This window comes from Corvus hawaiiensis, chromosome 6 (assembly GCF_020740725.1).
Source record: "Corvus hawaiiensis isolate bCorHaw1 chromosome 6, bCorHaw1.pri.cur, whole genome shotgun sequence".
Taxonomy (NCBI): Eukaryota; Metazoa; Chordata; class Aves; order Passeriformes; family Corvidae; genus Corvus; species Corvus hawaiiensis.
Genome location: NC_063218.1, coordinates 5155749 through 5172491, shown reverse-complemented (window position 1 = coordinate 5172491; position 16743 = coordinate 5155749). Strand labels below are relative to the sequence as shown.

At 50.3% G+C, this 16743-nt stretch overlaps 2 protein-coding genes across 5 annotated transcripts in view; one reads left to right on the top strand and one right to left on the bottom strand.

Moving 5' to 3' along the window:
• The first annotated feature begins 1377 nt into the window (after positions 1-1377).
• On the top strand, positions 1378-3974 carry GPR135 (G protein-coupled receptor 135). Its single transcript, XM_048308505.1, has one exon. It carries the CDS (start codon positions 1378-1380, stop codon positions 2656-2658), a length of 1281 nt encoding a protein of 426 aa, XP_048164462.1. The 3' UTR covers positions 2659-3974.
• An 8901-nt stretch (positions 3975-12875) lies between these two features.
• Positions 12876-16743, bottom strand: part of DAAM1 (dishevelled associated activator of morphogenesis 1) — a 90272-nt gene continuing 86404 nt past the window's right edge. For all 4 annotated transcript variants that reach the window (XM_048307289.1, XM_048307290.1, XM_048307286.1 and 1 more), the window contains 2 exons: positions 16268-16438; positions 12876-15703 (listed from right to left, as the gene is read on the bottom strand). In XM_048307289.1, the coding sequence (XP_048163246.1) occupies positions 15494-15703; positions 16268-16438 (381 nt within the window). In that variant the 3' untranslated portion in view covers positions 12876-15493. The remainder of the gene's footprint in view (positions 15704-16267; positions 16439-16743) is intronic.

The following is a 16743-nucleotide window of genomic DNA, read 5'->3' as shown; positions in this document are numbered from 1 at the left end:
CCCCACCAGAGCTCTCCTGCATCCCAGGGCTGGATGCAGGTATTTGATCAGAACTTCGTCCTGTCCCTGCTGAGTGTCCATGCTGTGCTGCTTCCCTAAGCCTTCTTCTCTTGCTTATCTTGCACCACTGGCTGGAAATACCCCGTGGTTAACTTTCAACAGGAGCAGCTGTGTTTGAAGGTCTGAGCCATTACGACCTTTGACTGCTAATTATTTACTGATTTTGTCTCAGTCCAGAGGCAGCTTGTGCAGCAGACTGCAGTCAGTGCTTGCTTTGCCAGAGTCCCTTCAGGGGAATACCAAGCATTTGGAGTGGCAGGAGCAGAGCTTCAGACCTCTGGTGGCCTGTCACTTCCACTGTGTCTCTGGACAAAATGGTACTTGTTAATTGAAGACGCTCACAGGAGGGACTAGCGCTTGTTAAAATGAGACATGAAAATGAGAATGATCATCTGCTGGTAGCTCACGCAGCAGAAGGGAGAAAGTCATACTGGTGGACTTAGATAAGGTTGGCATAGAAAAGCCTGGGAAGAATTTCTTCCGTCAGCTTGAAAATAACTTTGTAGCAGGAGGCAGCAAAACTCCCCTGATTTATACGACTGTGCTGCCAACAGAGGTTTTTTAGGACAGCATCTAAGGCTCTTGCTCCCAGCTTTCCTGCAACTCCCTTGTAAGTACCGTACAGCCTCTGGTCTGGGGGAACAAGAAGTGACACCCTCCATGCTTGCAGGAGCACACTCTTCCATGTGTTTTCATCTTCTGGGCATCTCCCTTCTGATCAGCCCCCCAGCCTGGCTCCTGGGGAGGAGCTGGGACAGCAAGTCACAAAGCACAGGATGTTTGGAGGTTCTTCAGTCATTAATTGGGGTGCAGCCTTCATTAGCTATTCTCTACCCCCATCCCTAAGAAACTTTTCAGGTAGGGGCAGCAGGCAGCTATAGTATGGATGAGAGTGGGGAGAAAGGGTCCTGCTGCCCATTTGGGGGTCCCTGGCCTGATCCCTCAACTCTGGTGATCCCTCAAGCCCCAACCTGGTGAGCTGGGGCGGGTGGTCTCAACTTCCACCAAAGTGTCTGGGGGTTGCTGGTCCTTCGTGACTGTGCGGGGAGAAGAGCTGACAGGGGCTGCGAGGGGAGCGCGTCCGTGGGGACCCATCGCCGACTCTGGCGTGCAGATGACGCCGGTGTGGAGTGTGGTCTCCCGGCCCCACTGCTCGGCTGTGGGGGCTCCGCTCCGCCGCCCCCGGGTCCAGCCGGGCCGGTTCCCCGGGCAACGGCGGCCGAGCGACGTCAGCGGCCGGCGGGGCCTCCGGGAGCGGCGGGGCCGCGAGCAGCGAGGCCTCTGCAGCCGCGGCGGGGCCGGGGCATGAGGCTGCGCATGGAGCCGGCGGCGGCCGTGCCGGGCAACCTCTCCCGCGGCGGCGGCGGCGGCGGCAACGAGAGCGGCGGGGCGGCGGCGGCGGGAGCGGCGGGAGCGGCGGGGTGGTCGGCGGCGGCGCTGGCCTCGCAAGCAGCCGCGCTGCTGCTCATCTTCGCCCTCTCGGCGCTGGGCAACGGGGCGGTGGTGCTGGTGATCGCCCGGCACCGGCAGCTCCGCACGGTCACCAACGCCTTCGTGCTGTCGCTGTCGCTGTCGGAGCTGCTGGGCGCCCTGCTCTGCCTGCCGCTGGCCTTCCTCAGCCTGCTCAGCCGCCCGCCCGGCGCTTGGCTCTTCGGGCAGCGCCTGTGCCTGGCCAGCGCCGCCCTCCACGCCGGGCTGGGCATCGCCGCCACGCTCACCATGGCCCTGCTCTCCTTCGACCGCTACTGTGCCATCGTCCGCCAGCCCCGGCACAAGATGGGCCGGCGCCGCGCCGCGCAGCTGCTGGCCGCAGTCTGGCTGGCCGCCCTGGCGCTGGCCGGACCCTGGTACGGGCTGGCGGGCGAGGGGCGCCGCGAAGCCCGTCCCGGCGCCTACCGCTGCGTCTACGTGCTGCCCTGGGGCTCCTCGCGGCTCGGGCCGCCCTACGGCGCTGCCCTCATCGTGCTCTGCTACCTCCTGCCCTTCGCCGTCATGTGCTTCTGCCACTTCAACATCTGCCGGGCGGTGCGGCTGGCCGAGAGCCGCGTGCGGCCGCTCACCACCTACGGGCACCTGCTGCGCGCCTACGGGGAGATGCGCACGGCCACCACCGTCCTCATCATGATCGTCTCCATCATCTGCTGCTGGGGGCCCTACTGCATCCTGGGGCTGGCCGCTGCCGCCGGCCGCCTGCCCTTCTCGCCCACCATGGACGCCGTGGCCAGCGGGATGGCCTGGGCCAACGGCGCCATCAACCCCCTCATCTACGCCGCCCGCAACCCCAACATCTCGGTGCTGCTGCGGCGCAGCCGCGAGGGTGGCTACAAGACTAGGAACAACATGGTCGCCTACCTGTCGGTGCCGGGCCGCCAGCCAGAGCCCCGGAGCCGGGCTGAGCGTGTCCGGGAACGCTACATCAATCGGCACAGCGGCCCCCCGGGCAGCGCCCTGTCCTCCTCCAGCCCGGCCAGCGGGGGAGAGGTGGCCATGTGGGCCTGCAAGACTCCCGCTGTGCTCTTCTGCCGGGATGGGCAGCCGGACACGATCTCTGAGGCCACCTTGAAGGCCAAAGCAGGCACCGTCGACACCAGCCTCTGAAGGGATGGGGGCCGTGGAGGCGTTTGGCTGTGGGGCTGTCTCCCCGAAGAAAGTCCTGGTGCTGGGAGCCCTTTGCAGCCAGACTACCAGGAAACTGGAGAGATGGGACTGTGTTTCTTGTCCACTGTGTGAGCTCTGGTTTGCTGACCCAGTCTGCGACCAGCAAGAGATCCACAGGGAAGGGAAATTCCCCTTCCTTTTCTGCAGGCCTGATGCACCAGTGACAGCCACCAAGCCCAGCCAATGCAAGAGCTCAACTGCAAGAACAGGACAGTGTTTGCTCCAGTCCTGCAGAAAGTGCCGCAGTGAAGCTCAGAGGCCGACACACCAAAGCAGCCCAAAATTGACTGACTCTGTGAGCTGTTTGTTAAGTGCCAAAAAAGCAATTGAAAGCTGAGCAGTGGCAGCTGGAAGCCACTCTGAAAACACCACACTGTGAAAACTGCATCATGGCAGGAAAATGTTGCTTTTACCCGTTATATGTGGAAGTGCCAACAGTCATAAAGTCACAGGCTCTAGGACAGGCTGAAAAAGTGATCTATTTATATTATTTTTTTGATTTAAACCTCTGAAGCATAACAAAAAAGTAATTGTGAAAGGGAAGATGTACGATACTGGGAGGGAAGGAAAGGAAGGTGATACCTCAGTTGTCAGAATTTCAGCAGCCTTTTCTCTTTTTTTGCAGGTACAGTCAACTTAAAATACTATGAATACGAGAAACATGAGTTCCTCAGACAGACTGAGGTAAAGGGTGTGGGCGTAAACTGTGCTGTGCACAAGATGTGTGTTTTCTTTTTGAGCTCATCCGAAGTGTCTCACATCTCCAAGGGTTTTACCATAATTAGAGGAGCTGTGTGAGAGAAGTGTCTGAAAGGAGAGGTAAAGCAATACCATGTGCTCCCTGGGCGCTCTGCAGTATGTGAAAATGTGTATATGCACAGAACAAATATTGTTGTATTGATGGCAACAATCCATCCATGGAGTACAATATTTAAAAAACAGCTCTGTTTGCTGTTAAAAAAAAAAGGAAAAAAACACCATGCAAGTGTGATTGCGCAGCATAAATTCGTGTGAATTTATCAGTGCAATCTTTTTGTTCAAGGGCCCAAAGCCTTAAATTAGTATTTTGAATCAGAAATTAAGATTTGGCCTTCATTTGTCTTTGCCAGAGTTAAGTGTGAGACAGCGTTTTTCCTTGTACAGGCTTTAAAAATACGTTTCAGTTTTACCAGATTTTTCAGCTGTTTGTGATGCAAATGAACATAGTATCATTATTTTGTAAGTGAGACAAGAAATAAATTGTCTTTTATGCAGGAGATGAAAGTGTCTCAGCCTGGCATCATTTTCAGGCCAGCCTTGGGAAGGGAACTCCTGTAAAAAACTGCCAGATGAATGATAGTAGGGAGATCTAATTGTGAAATTTTAATGCAGCTGGTTTCCATGCTGTAAGCACTACCGTAACCTTCTTATCTTATGCTCCTGAAGCCCATGAGGAAAAGATTTGACCCTTGACTACTCAGCACCGCTAATTTACCCTGCAGCTACTGGATTTTGCGAGTTGAGCAGTGTTTTCTTGCTGTTTCAGAAAGAAGCTGTGCAGAAAGCCCACAGCTTTTCACAGGAGCTGTTTGACAGCGAGTGAACAGTGGTGGCTTGTTGGAAGGGCAGGACAGGAATTTCTGGCACACTTGCCCTTCCATAGCAGTGTGTGGCTAATGGAAAGGGGTGGTTGTGAATGATAAGATTGGATTTAACTCTTACCTGGTTAGCTGCAGGTGGTAACAAGGAGATTGGTGGAGGATAATTGACCATGCAGAGCATATGGCTGAAAGCCCCTGAACAGGGTGGTCCTGCTCCCCTCAGTGCTTGGCTCTGGCCTCCTTCCCTGTCCTATCTGTCCCCACCACCTCAGCTGACTCAGGCACTAAACAACCACTGATTCCCTCTTTTTCATGCTGGTTTCCTTTTCTACTTACTTCATATCCTGACCACTGTACCACAGGCCAGGGAAGCATCCCTGTGGCAGTCACTTATGGCAAGGGAAGGATTGGGGGTGTCAGAACTGAGGGAGCTGCACTAGGAGTGGAAGTAACACAGCTTTCTAGGAAAGTGGTAGTGAAGCTGCCACTGTGTTATTGAAATCTATAGCACAGATTTCAACATATTTTTAACAAGCTCAGGCTGGTGCATGTTAGTCTTGCATGTGAGGAGTTGAATGGGGGCAGCTGGCTGTGGTCTTGGAGGCATCACAAATTGGCACATTCCTGTGAAACGCTAACTTGGGCTGTAGCAAGGGGAGATTCTTGACCTGATCCTTTTTGACATGGACCTGCTGCAGCTCCAGTAGAGAGCCAGCTTGTGTTTTAAAGCCGTGCCTGGCCTGTGCTCCTCATAATCATAGAATCATATAATCATAAAATCATTTCAGTGGAAAAAGGCTTCTTAGGTCATCAAGCCCCAGCACTGCCAAGTCTACCACTAACCCATGTCCTTAAGTGCCACATCTACATGTCTTTTAAATGCCTTCAGGGATTGTGACTTTACCACTTCCCTGGGAAGCCTGTTCCAGCGTTTGGCAACATTTTCTCTGAAGAAATTTTCCCTAATATCCAATTCAAACCTCTTCTGGTGCGACTTGAGGCATTTTCATCTGGTCCTGTTATTTGTTACCTGTGAGAAGAGACCAACCCCACCTGGCTACAACTTCCCTTCAGGTAGTTGTAGAGAGGTCCCCTCTAAACCTCCTTTTCTCCTGGCTAAACACTCCCTCAGCCACTCCTCACAGCACTGTTGAGCAAGTCAGGTACACAGGTCTCTACAGCCACATTTTTTCATATATGTTTTAAAAAATACAACCAAATGGTCTTAAATAAACCACAAACAGCAGCGAGAGACACACACAAACCACAGCAAAGGCTACAGGCTGCCTGCCAAAACAGTACTTGAGATGTTGCTGAGTCCCAGCTCTGCTGAAGGTTGCTGCCTCTCACCCAGCACCACAGAGTGGGTGAGAAGGTCTGTCCGTGCACCTCACAATAGCTCCATGTGTTCATCTGGGAGAAAGAAACCAGTGGATTTCTGTTTTGCTCTAGCTCTGAAAACTCTGCCCATGGCTGCAGCTGCTTGTTCTTGGGTAAGAAAACTTTGCAGCAGGTGGCTCCTGGCCAAGCCACTATGGGACATATAGACCACCACGTCTCCCACACGCCCATGCTGCTGTTACCCCAGTTAGAGATCCCCTTTCTCTTGGCTGAAGAACTCCAAAGGCAGCAAGACACTGATGTTTTAGACACTACAAAACTAGCTGTGAGGCTCCAACCCTCCAGCCTCTCTCTTTTTTCCTCCCTTGAGATGAACCCGGACAAAGAAATCTGCACAAATCTTATTTGCACAAGGATATTGGGACACATTTTAGCACACCAAAAATCACATGGATTATTCTGTGCAGGATATTCAGCATAAGAGAAAGAGGAGTCAAGTGATTTGAAGGCCAGTTCAGCTCTGGATACCAGAGACAACTTCAGTGAAAGGCAAATTAAAAATGAGTCCTTGGGCTCTTTAGTCTCTTGTTGACTTCCCAGCATACTTAAACCCTCAGTTTAAGAGTACCTTATTATTTGGCAATGATACACATGCCACTGACTGAACTAATGCATTATATCTTAGAAGGAAAACATTAAGTCCTGATGAATGACAAGCATTTTAGCTCCAACTGCATGCAGTGGTAGTTTTCCTGCTGATTTAATCATCAGATTCATTCAAGTAGTTATTTTCCACTCCCTTCCTAATCTCTGGATGAAGCCTCTGTTCAAAGCAAATGCTGTGTGCATAACTTACAAACTGTGAACAATTAGCAGTCCAATTAGCAGTATTTATAAGTGGCAGCCTGATGGGCTGTAAAAGCTGCCATAAATCACCAGAGCTGGGATAGATCAGGAGTACAAATCCCCATTGCCACTTCTCATTCAGCACTGGTGTTGGTTCCTGTATCCAGTAGATGCCAGCAGAGACCTAAGCAGCCAGCACAGCTCTCCCGGTAGTGATCCTGAGAAAAGCCTCTTTCTGTTAATGAGATCAACCACTCTGCCTCCAGGACTGCTGCTTCCCAAATACAAGCACTCAGGGTAAGGATGGGTTGTGACTGATGCCTGGAGAGCACCTCTCTGAAACCTAGCTTGAAAGACAGATTCAACACATGCTGCTCTTTGGGAAGTTTGTTGTACAGGCTGAAATGCATAATTTGGAGAGCACATCAGAAAAGCAGCATTTTGTGCATGCAGGCCAGAGCAGCAAACCTGCAGCCCAGAGGGCTGGTGAGATCAGTCCTAGTGCTGGCAGGGTGCTTAGTTCAGCAGCACAGCTGTCTCTTCATGCTGGATGCTTTTGTACTTTCACATGGCGACTCTGATTATTAATAATAAATGGGTGCACATCTAGATCTGCTTGCAAAGCATTACAGAGCCTCAAAGTGGTAACTAAGTTCTGGAAAGAAGAGGTCCCGAGTCCTACAGGAGGAATAACCCACAACAGGATCCAGGCTTGGGGGACCCCATGCCCAGCTGCGCTGTGCTGCTTTGCTGCTGCAAGCCTTGGGCTCGCCATGACCAGTGGGGTGAGTCCCAGTGGCTGCCCTGGGGCTGGGTGGGGGAGGACAAGGCCAGCCCTCCTCCTAGACCATGGCCAGCCCTCCTGCTGTTCCCAGTCTGCAGAGCAGTGATGGGTTGTCAGTGCCATGCTGTCGGCAGGGCACTGCCTGAGTCCTGAAGCATTTACAGTCACCACAGCTGAAGTGCTTGGGCAACAGCTCAGCATTTCTAGGTATTTTTTCTAGGAAATCACCACTGCAAGAAGCAGGAGGAAAGGTGATGTGGAGAGAGACAGATTGTAAATCCCTCTCAGTGGCAGGAAATGGATGAGTCACTGGGGAAATCTAAGTGAAAGTAGCAGAAACCCCAGGGCACAACACCAAGGCCTGCATGAATCTATCTGGGGAGTTTTGGATGATCTCAGCCAAGAAGACCCCAGGAGGCTGTGACAGAAGGAAATTTAACAAGGGGGGCTGTTTGCTGGGGCTGTTTGTACTGGGTGGCACAGCACACCAGTGTGCCCACAGGCTCCTGGGCTGATCATAAGAGATGAGTAGGATCCGGCTGCAATTCAGCAGAGGAAGTAAATTCACTGTGAGAGGAACCACTTGTTATTTGTGTTATTTCTTGACATAATGGCACTGAGCTCCTCCAAGTTCAGCTGGTTTCACAAAGGCAAGCACTGCCATAAGCCCACAAAACTGGGGAGCAATTTCCGAGTACTTGGGATCCTTAATTTTATACATCCATTACTCTCACCTTTACTTTTAATCTTACGTCTTGCATAGTCAGTTCAAAAGCTAATAAACTAAGGGAACATCTAAAGGTATTCATAAAGGTATTCATAAAGGTAACAAAGTTTTTTTAAAAGCTTTGCTCAGACCAGAGGATTGTGCCTTTCCTCTGGGGCCTTTTGTTGTGTGCACTGAAGAGTTAAAGGTGTTTGCAAACCACAGTGCTCCACACGTGTTCTGCTTTCCCTTCAGACATGGGGACACCTCTTCTCCTCACCACCATAAAGAAAAGCAGAAAGATGAAGAAGTGAAGACTTTGGGGAAATCGCTCAGGAAAATGATATTCCTCAGTTCCTGGGATGGACACTGGGAGTGGAAATAGTGCTGATCAGCCTTCCACATCTGGAGGAACATCCATGTTTCTCCCAGGGGCCAGAGTCAGTCTGGCTGAAGGCAGCAGGAATATCTCCTCCTGCTTCTGTCAGCAGTCCTGATGCAGAGCCTTAAACACTTTGGGTAGTGCTTGGGGGCTTGGCCAGAGAGATTCACTGAGTTGTGCATGCTCAGAGCAGGTGTAAAATTGTCCTCAGATTGGGGCTGCACACTGACACCGGGCTGGATCCTATGTGAGATTATGGGTAACACCAGGCTAGCCCAGCCCACCCCACTCCGTCAGAGAGCAGCTGGGAGGATGCTGGTGCTTCAAAACCCCTCCGGGTGGGCCCTACAAATTAACACACCTCCCAGGGCTCACCTACCCTCAGGGTAGATGTGGACAAAACCAGCAAGATAAATTTCTCTGAAATTCATCTTCGCCTCCCAGGAATTCCCTCACGACCCCATAAATGTAATTTGCTTATCTGATTTAGCAGCATTCTCTGAACTAATCTCAGCATCAGGGATAAAAAATGCTCCAAGTAACCAGGTCACTTATTTTTTTCCACTGGAATTTAATGTGCTTCAGCACTTGTGCCTGATCTGTGCCTGTGGCTTCTGTGCCCAGTCTGGAGCATTTTACAGAACATTTGGTAATATAGCATCCCTGAGGTCATGTCAAGTTCTGAATACAGCATCTGAATTGTGGAGTCTTTACAGAAAATGTAACTCAAATGGTGATCGCCTCCTGCTATTAAACTGGAAATATTTGCCATAGAAACTAGGTCTTGTCTGAGTGCTTCTCACTGATTTCATAGTAAAAAGGGTTTTAGGCAAAGATTAGGAGCTAGGTGAAGCACAAAACTGCAGCTTCCGTACTTTTCCTTGAGTCCAGGGGATGCTCTGCACAGAGTTTGGCAAAGTAAAGCCATGTGAAAATACACAGGCACAAATTCAAGCAGATGGAAAAGCTGCTGGTACCCCACAGCACCCAAAGCCCAGGTAAAGCCAGGTTTAGAGCAGCTCTGCTTGCTGTTGCCCAAAAAAAAGTATGTGTGTCCTGCCCCTCCTGCAGAGCCACCTCTGAGCTGAGAGCACATGAGCAAATCCTGGAATATGGGCCAATAAAGAAAGTAATGGGAAAATGGCAATTTCAATGACTTACCTTCACGGAGTTACCCTGGGAACTGGGAAACTCCAGCTTAAATTCAAATTCATTGCGGTGTGACAACAGAGTGCATGCAAAGTGTAAGGAAAGCTGGGTAGAAACAGGCTCCCAATGCAGACCCTGGCACTGGGGCAAGAGGGGCACTTTGTGGTAATTTCAAAAGCCACGGAAGTAAGTTCAGATGACCCATGAAACTGTTTTGAGTTAGTTTATCTTACACACGTGCATTTTTGGTGCACACATAGTGCATCAACCTGAAGGTCGGGCATTGCCAGAAGTCACAGAGAAGCCACAGGCAGTGACCTTTGGCTATTTGACTCGAGAGAATTAAAATTAGCCCTCCTCAACCATGCTGGGGGAAACTTACATAGAAAATTTAGCATGAAAACTTTTCAGACCACAGTAGAGATCACAGAGGAAAACATGGAGCGGAGTTGATTCTGTACTTGACAGCTCTAAAATGCTGAAGCTGGAAAGGGCCGGCAGATGGCACTTTCCTCAGCCTTTGCTGAGCCTCTGCTGGGGCCCGGCAGCACGGGATTTCTCCCTGGCTTACCCGCACACTCTCATCCACCCTGGTTTAAGGCTAAAAATGACACAAAATGCTCAGAGGTTTCAGGTCAGAGCACTTCCGATTCAAAGAGAGAACTCTCCTTTTCACATGCATCTACTGGAGGGCCCCGAGCAATGCCAGGGAGAGAGCTCACAGGAGAGATGTCTGCAGGATTTGCTGCAGGAGATTGGGGTGGAGATGGGGCCCATCCCCTCCCTCCTGCACACATCACCTTTATGACCACTTGGCCTCTCCTGTTTCCCCCAGAAACAAAGCTCGACGAGCATGTTCACCCAAAGCACAGGCTGGTACAGAAATAACCAGCTTTTACAGAAGTTGAGAATCACAGAATCATAGAATTGTCTGTAATCACAGAATCGTTTAGATTGGAAAAGATCTCTAAGATCGTTGACTCCTACCATTCCCCAAGCTCACCACCAAACCATGTCCCCAAGTGCAATATCTACATGGCTTTTAGATACCTCCAGGGATGGTGTCTCCACCACTGCCCTGAGGAGCCTGTGCCAATGTTTGGTAACCCGTTGGACAAAGCACTTTTCCCTGATATTTAATCTAGGCCTGCCCTGGCATAACTTGAGACTGTTTTCTCTTGTCCTGTTGTTTGTTACTTGGGAGAAGAAACCAACCCCTACCTAGCTACAGCCTCTTGTCAGGGAGTTGTGGAGGGTGAGAAGGTCCCCCCTGAACCTCCTTTTCTCCAGGCTGAGCCCCCCCAGCTCCCTCAGCTGCTCCTCATCAGACTTGTGCCTGTTCCTGTGGCACTCCAGCAGTGCCAGCCCTGCACAAGGACTGCAGATCTGATGGGGCTGTGTGACAGTGATGATGGCAAAGTGCAGTTTTACCCCAGAGCATCTGCTTGAGGTGTGACATGGGCACTGGCAGTGGGGACAGGGCCAGGTCCAACCACAGCAGAACTGGCAACATCCCTGCTTTGCTTACCCTTTCCCGAGGGTCTCCAGCAGGGATATCAAAGTCTGACAAGTCCATTGGGCCCACTGTCCCTTTTCTTGGGAGTAAATAAACAGTCCAGAAGTCCAGCAGCTCCTGCCAGTGGCGCAGAGTGGCAGTGCTGCCAGCAGGATGGGAGCCGGGTGTGTCTCCCCGCCCAGCCGTGCCTGCCCTACTTATGAGCTGAGCTTTGCATGCGATGCCGTGCCTGCATCAGGCCATTGCCACAACCCCTTGACTCATCTTTTCCAAGCTGGGGCGCGCTGCCAAGGATAACAGGCTGAGTGCGGGAGGCGACACCTGGCACTCCTCGCTCCAGCGGGACTCACAGTCGCCCCAGCCTTGGGCAACAGGGAAAGCTGCCGGGCTGGAGCGGAGCGCAGTCAGGACTGGCTGAGCAGGTTTGGTGCCACCAACCCGGGTGGCCCCATGGGACAATTCCTCCAGGAGCGCCGTGCCCAGCAGCTTCCCCGGCACCAGCGGGTCTGGGCAGGTTTGGATCATCCAGTGCACAAGGGTGTGCTGGCTCATGGCTGTAACTGGAGGGAACAGTCAGGATTTGGGGCACAGGAGCCTTGTTTCAGGTGAAAACTCAGCCAACCAGGATGGCAGTGGGCACGGGCTCACACAGCACAGCCGTGCCAGTCCAGCACAGCACCCACCCTGGTCCCCTTTCCTCTGGGATGACAAATATTGTATCTGAAATTTGTGTTCTTAAGCCATAGATGCTGCTAATCCAGCCACGTTGAAGGGTTTTAAGGCTAGGAAGCTTGAAAGTTCCCAGGAGATTTTTTTTTCTCCTGAAGTATCTTGGTTGAATAAAAAGCTGTCCTGAGCTTGCTCACATCTCCCACCGCCACCCTGCCCCCATCCTGGGGACCATCCTGTGTCACACAATGGTGTGTCCTGTGTCCTGCAATCTGCCATGAACTAGAATTTCAGGTCCTCACCGGGTTGTGGGGTTTGGCTGGCTTGTTCACATCTATTAATGGATGAACCCTGACCAGCCCTATGCCAGAGACCTGGGGATTTATGATGGGAAGAGCAGCTGAAGCCATTGCTGTTTTCCTTGGGTCCTGTCACCACACAGCCCTGGGCTGCTTTCCCATGGCATCACCAGCCCACAACTGCCAAGTGTGGTGATGGAAGCTGTGCTCCCTGCCAGCCCCAATCCAAAATGGGAAGCCCATGGGTCAGAGCACAGTGCAGATGCTCCCAGTGGCACGGGCAATGGGGTCTGGGGATGTTGGTGCTGCACAATTCGCTCAAGAACGCTGAAAAGTAACACAGAGGCTGGATGGGAAGGTGTGTGGGAAAAGCAACAGTGAGCAGGAATAGGCCAGGAGGGGTTTGGGCTACTGCCAAGGAAACATCACTAGATAAGCTTGCTAGAGGCCCAGTGGCCAGCCCAGCCAGCACTTCTCCTGGAAAAAGGGATAGGATTCAATCCTACGATGAAAAACTGATTGCTGCCTCAATGCAGGATCCTGGAAAAACCCCAGTGGGCTTTTGGAAAAATTCCCACCAAGGTGGGAACAGGCATCAGCAACAACAAAACAAGGATAAATGAATGGGGTCACCAACTGTGAGGCATTTCAGAGCCCACATGTGGGTTACAATGAGGATGCTGCAATCCTGGAGAGTGGAAATACCCCAACCTCCTAAAACCCAGCACTCAGGGAAAGGGTCAAGTGGGGTTATCAGTCGACCCCAGAAGTGCCTGCAAACACACCCAAAAAAGAGCAACGTTTAGAGCCTCTTCTTCAACACCTGCCTCAATTCCTATATATCCCATTTTTTTCCCCTAAAAAATAACTCACGCCTCTGCCATGTACACTCACCGAAATCGTTTTGCTTTATTGCATATTGCCATCTTAGAAAATGTACAGTCTCATAACATTACACAGCATTTCCCACTAGCTAGAACTACTAACATCCTTGCACCTAACAGACTACCTTAGTCACTATGAAGCTAATAAGGTCCAAGACATAAACTTTCGTTTACAAATTATTATGGATTTTTTTTGTTGTTTTGTTTTTGGCATTATTAAAAAAAAAAAAGTCATCTTTAAAATACACACCCAAGAGAAAAGAGTGGCTACTTACACCAGCACCAATCTAAAAGTAGTTTTCGACAATGGCACATGGAATTACCTGCACACAGCCTTTGTATTTATTTATAGAGATATAATATTTTTTTCTTTTTTCTGAAAGAAAACAAAGAAATGGCAAAGTCAGCCTGATAATCAGGCTGTTGTAAAACAATTAAAAAAAAAAAAAACCAACCCAAGAGGTTTGGAAGGGCAAGAGGAAATCTGTCAGGAAAGGTCCTGATGTGGCACTGGGGTTGCAGAGGCAGGAGCAGGGTGGGTGCTGGCACCCAGGGACCCCGGGAGGAGATCACCCTTTCTGACCCCCACCACCTGTCCAATTAAACACGTGTGACCAACCATTCCTTAAACCATCAGAAGCCAAACTTTTTTTTTTAACCTTTTTTTTTCCTTCTTGTTTTATGTATTTTCAATTCCCCCCATAGTCCATTCCCTCAATTGTATCAGCCCCATTTTTTTCAGCCATAAATAAAAAATATAAATAGAGGCACTTTAGTTAAGGAATAGTATTATCATTACCTTTTGTCTTTATTTCCCCCTCCTTCTTAAAGCAAAGTGCTTAACTCCACCTTTGAACATAATCTGCAGGTCTTGCAGCTGCTTGGATATGAGGTGCTGGACTTTATTTTTGCGCTTACCTGCTTTATTTATTACTGCTTTAAATGCTACTCAGAAAGTCCTTTTTTTTTTTTTTCTCTTTTTTTTTTCTTTTTTTTAAATCTACAGTGCGTTAAACGTTGCAATGAAGAAAAGAACAAAATGGTAAAACCACAGCTCTTGACAACTCTGCTTCGAGAGAGATTTCACAGCTTTCACTCAGCACACAGACCCCGCGGCCTTCAGGTGCTTAGAACCATATTTTTTTTATACAAATTAGTTTAAACAGCACTTTTGCTATACAGTACATATAGTTAACTGACATCCCATACCCCACCAGTAATACCGATTATCTGACAAAAGAACAACCAACCTTATTTCAAATAGTGTTAATATCTAGTGCAACAGGGACAAACTCATCTCTCCACAGGAAAAAGAACAAACAAACAAAAAAAAAAAAAGATCACAAAAGTATTGGTGGTATAAAAAGGTTTTGTTTTGCTTTCTTAAAAAACATACCACAAATAAATAAAAGTAAAAAGTAACAGTCCTCTATATACTCAGCATAATTTAAGAATAGAAATGTTAATATGTTAACGGTGGTTATTTTTTATTCTCCAATTCTTAATTTTCTAAACCCTTAAATTATTACTCCCTGAGAGCTCTGAATTATTTTTATTATTGTTTTTTTTTGTCTTTTTTTTTTTTTGGACTGACATTTGACAGGTAGTTCTGCTTACAAATTTGCAATGACAACGAACAGCAAACCAGTCAAAAAAGGACCTGGCTAAGAGACGAGTGTTTCTTGGCATCGCTGCTTCTGTGTGTCCGAGAAAAAAAAAGGAAAAGAAGGTGGGTGAAAGCTGGTGGGTTTTACCCCAACCCCTTTGTATTTCAGAGACCTTTGGTCCTGACCCACCTTGACAGAGGATACAGTTTGTCCCATTGAACAGAAAGCAAGAACAGAAGTTACAACACAAAAGTTTATGCTCTTCGTCTCCTCTGAGAACCGAACCTTTCCCACCGTCTTGGGCCGGAAAACGTTGCAAAAGTATAAATACATCAGTGTGGCGTTACAGCGAGAAGCACTTTGGGGTAAAGTTTGTCCTTTAGCAAGGTGGCAGCAGGAGGAAAAAGAGCGTTTCCCAAGGATGACGGGAAGAGCATCGCCAGGAGCGCCCGCGGCGCCGAGCTCGGGAACCAGCGCGAACGCACAGATATGCGAGTTTCTCAGAATAATCACAACAATGAGAGAAAACAAACAAACAATGGATTAAAGTTCAGTCAACTTTGCTTTTTTCTTCTTTTCTTCTTTAAACCGCTCAGCTTGTGTGCAAGGCGTCCCCTGCAAACGGCCCTGGGGGGTTCTGAGCAGGAGAGCAGCAGCAGGCAGCTTCCCATTGGCTTTGGGGCCATGGGGACAGCCAGCGGCTCGGGGCTGGGTCCTCTCTTGCTCCACGGACGCGGCATTGTGCTTGTGCATGGGGAGAACTACTTTTTGGAGTGGGGAGGAGGTGGGGCTGGCACTCACCAACGTGAGCTGCCCACGCACCTCCCTCCACACCCCCCGACCCGACTATATACACAGTATATACACACACACGCTCGCCCGCGGGGACAAAGAGCGTGCCACTGTTCCGCTTCGAATCACAAGGCAGTGTCATGGAAACAACAAAAACCAAACCATAGCCACTTCAGAAAGACTGACCCGCCTGTCTTTTGCTGGGTTGTCAGTTTGTTTCTCAGAAGTTGAGCTTGGTGACGGGCCTCTCGCGGCCGCTCTCCGCCAGCTGGTTGGTGATGCGCTTGCGGTTGCGCTTCAGCTTGGTGAGGTCCTTGTCGAAGACTTCGCCCGAGCGCAGGGCTGACACCAGGTCATCGAACTCACCGCTCTCCTCCCCGGTCTCCTTCGCCTTCCTCGCCTTGCGCTCCCGCTCCCGCTGCTCCTTCAGCTGCAGGTCACGGCAGCGGGGGGAAAGAAGACATCTCAGTCTCACACAAGTGGTTGTGGGGCTGCCCAATACATGCATGGTGATCCCCAAACTCATGGAATAAGGGTGGTTTCCCACCCCAGTGCTTAGCACCTGAGAGCTGGTCAGGGTTATTGATAGACCACATCCCTGGAAGTGCTCCAAGGCCAGGCCGGAAAGGGCTTAGAGCAGCCTGGTCTAGTGGAAGGTGTCCCTGCCCACGGTCCATGCCCAGAACCAGGTGTCTTTCAATCCAAACCATTATATGATTTTGAGATTCTATGATACAAGTCAAAGCCCCACAGCTGCTGCTTGTGTGTCATAGCAGTCCCCAGACAGCACCAGCTCTGCTGCACATTTCAGCTCCAAGACCTCACCAACCCAAGGTCATTATTTAATCAAGTAATCAAAAGTGAAAAGCCAGTGGGTCTAAGAGCACAGAAGCTCCCTTCCCCATGCCACTGTGGCCACCATGGGAACATCATGACACAGCTGCCACTCCCAGGTGCCCTGGGGGTGCTGCTGGACTCGCCGGTATGTGCTCACCTGTGCCTCCATGCGTGCCCGGCGCTCCTCCTCCTCCTTCCTCCTCCTCATGTTCTCATTCTCCTGCTTGGCCTCAGTCACGGCTTGAAGGAACTGGTCAAAGATGCCAAAGAATTCATCAGGCTGCATTTTGTCTGTGTCTTCTCCAAAGTGCTTCACAGCCTTGGAAAACTGGAAGAGAGAGGACAGGGGTGCGTCACTCTTGGATAAATCCACTGGACTGGTGAAACTTTCGACCTGATGGAGCAGAGTGAAACACTTCCAGCAGCCATGGCAGAGAGCAGGGCTTTGCCTTACCAAGCCTTGATTTAAACCTGAAACAAATCACCTGGTGTGTTACCTGCAGCCCTGCAAGACCCGACCTGGATCACTCTCCAGCCCCCTCTCCCCATCTTGCCTTTGGCTCTGCTGAGCCTCCCCTGCCCCAGCTCCACTTTATTAACTAAGCAGCAGTAAAAACAAGGAAGCAAAATACT

Bases quoted from the DNA above. Each gene is read 5' to 3' on its own strand.
- GPR135 (XM_048308505.1), top strand. From the start codon at position 1,378: ATGGAGCCGGCGGCGGCCGTGCCGGGCAACCTCTCCCGCGGCGGCGGC.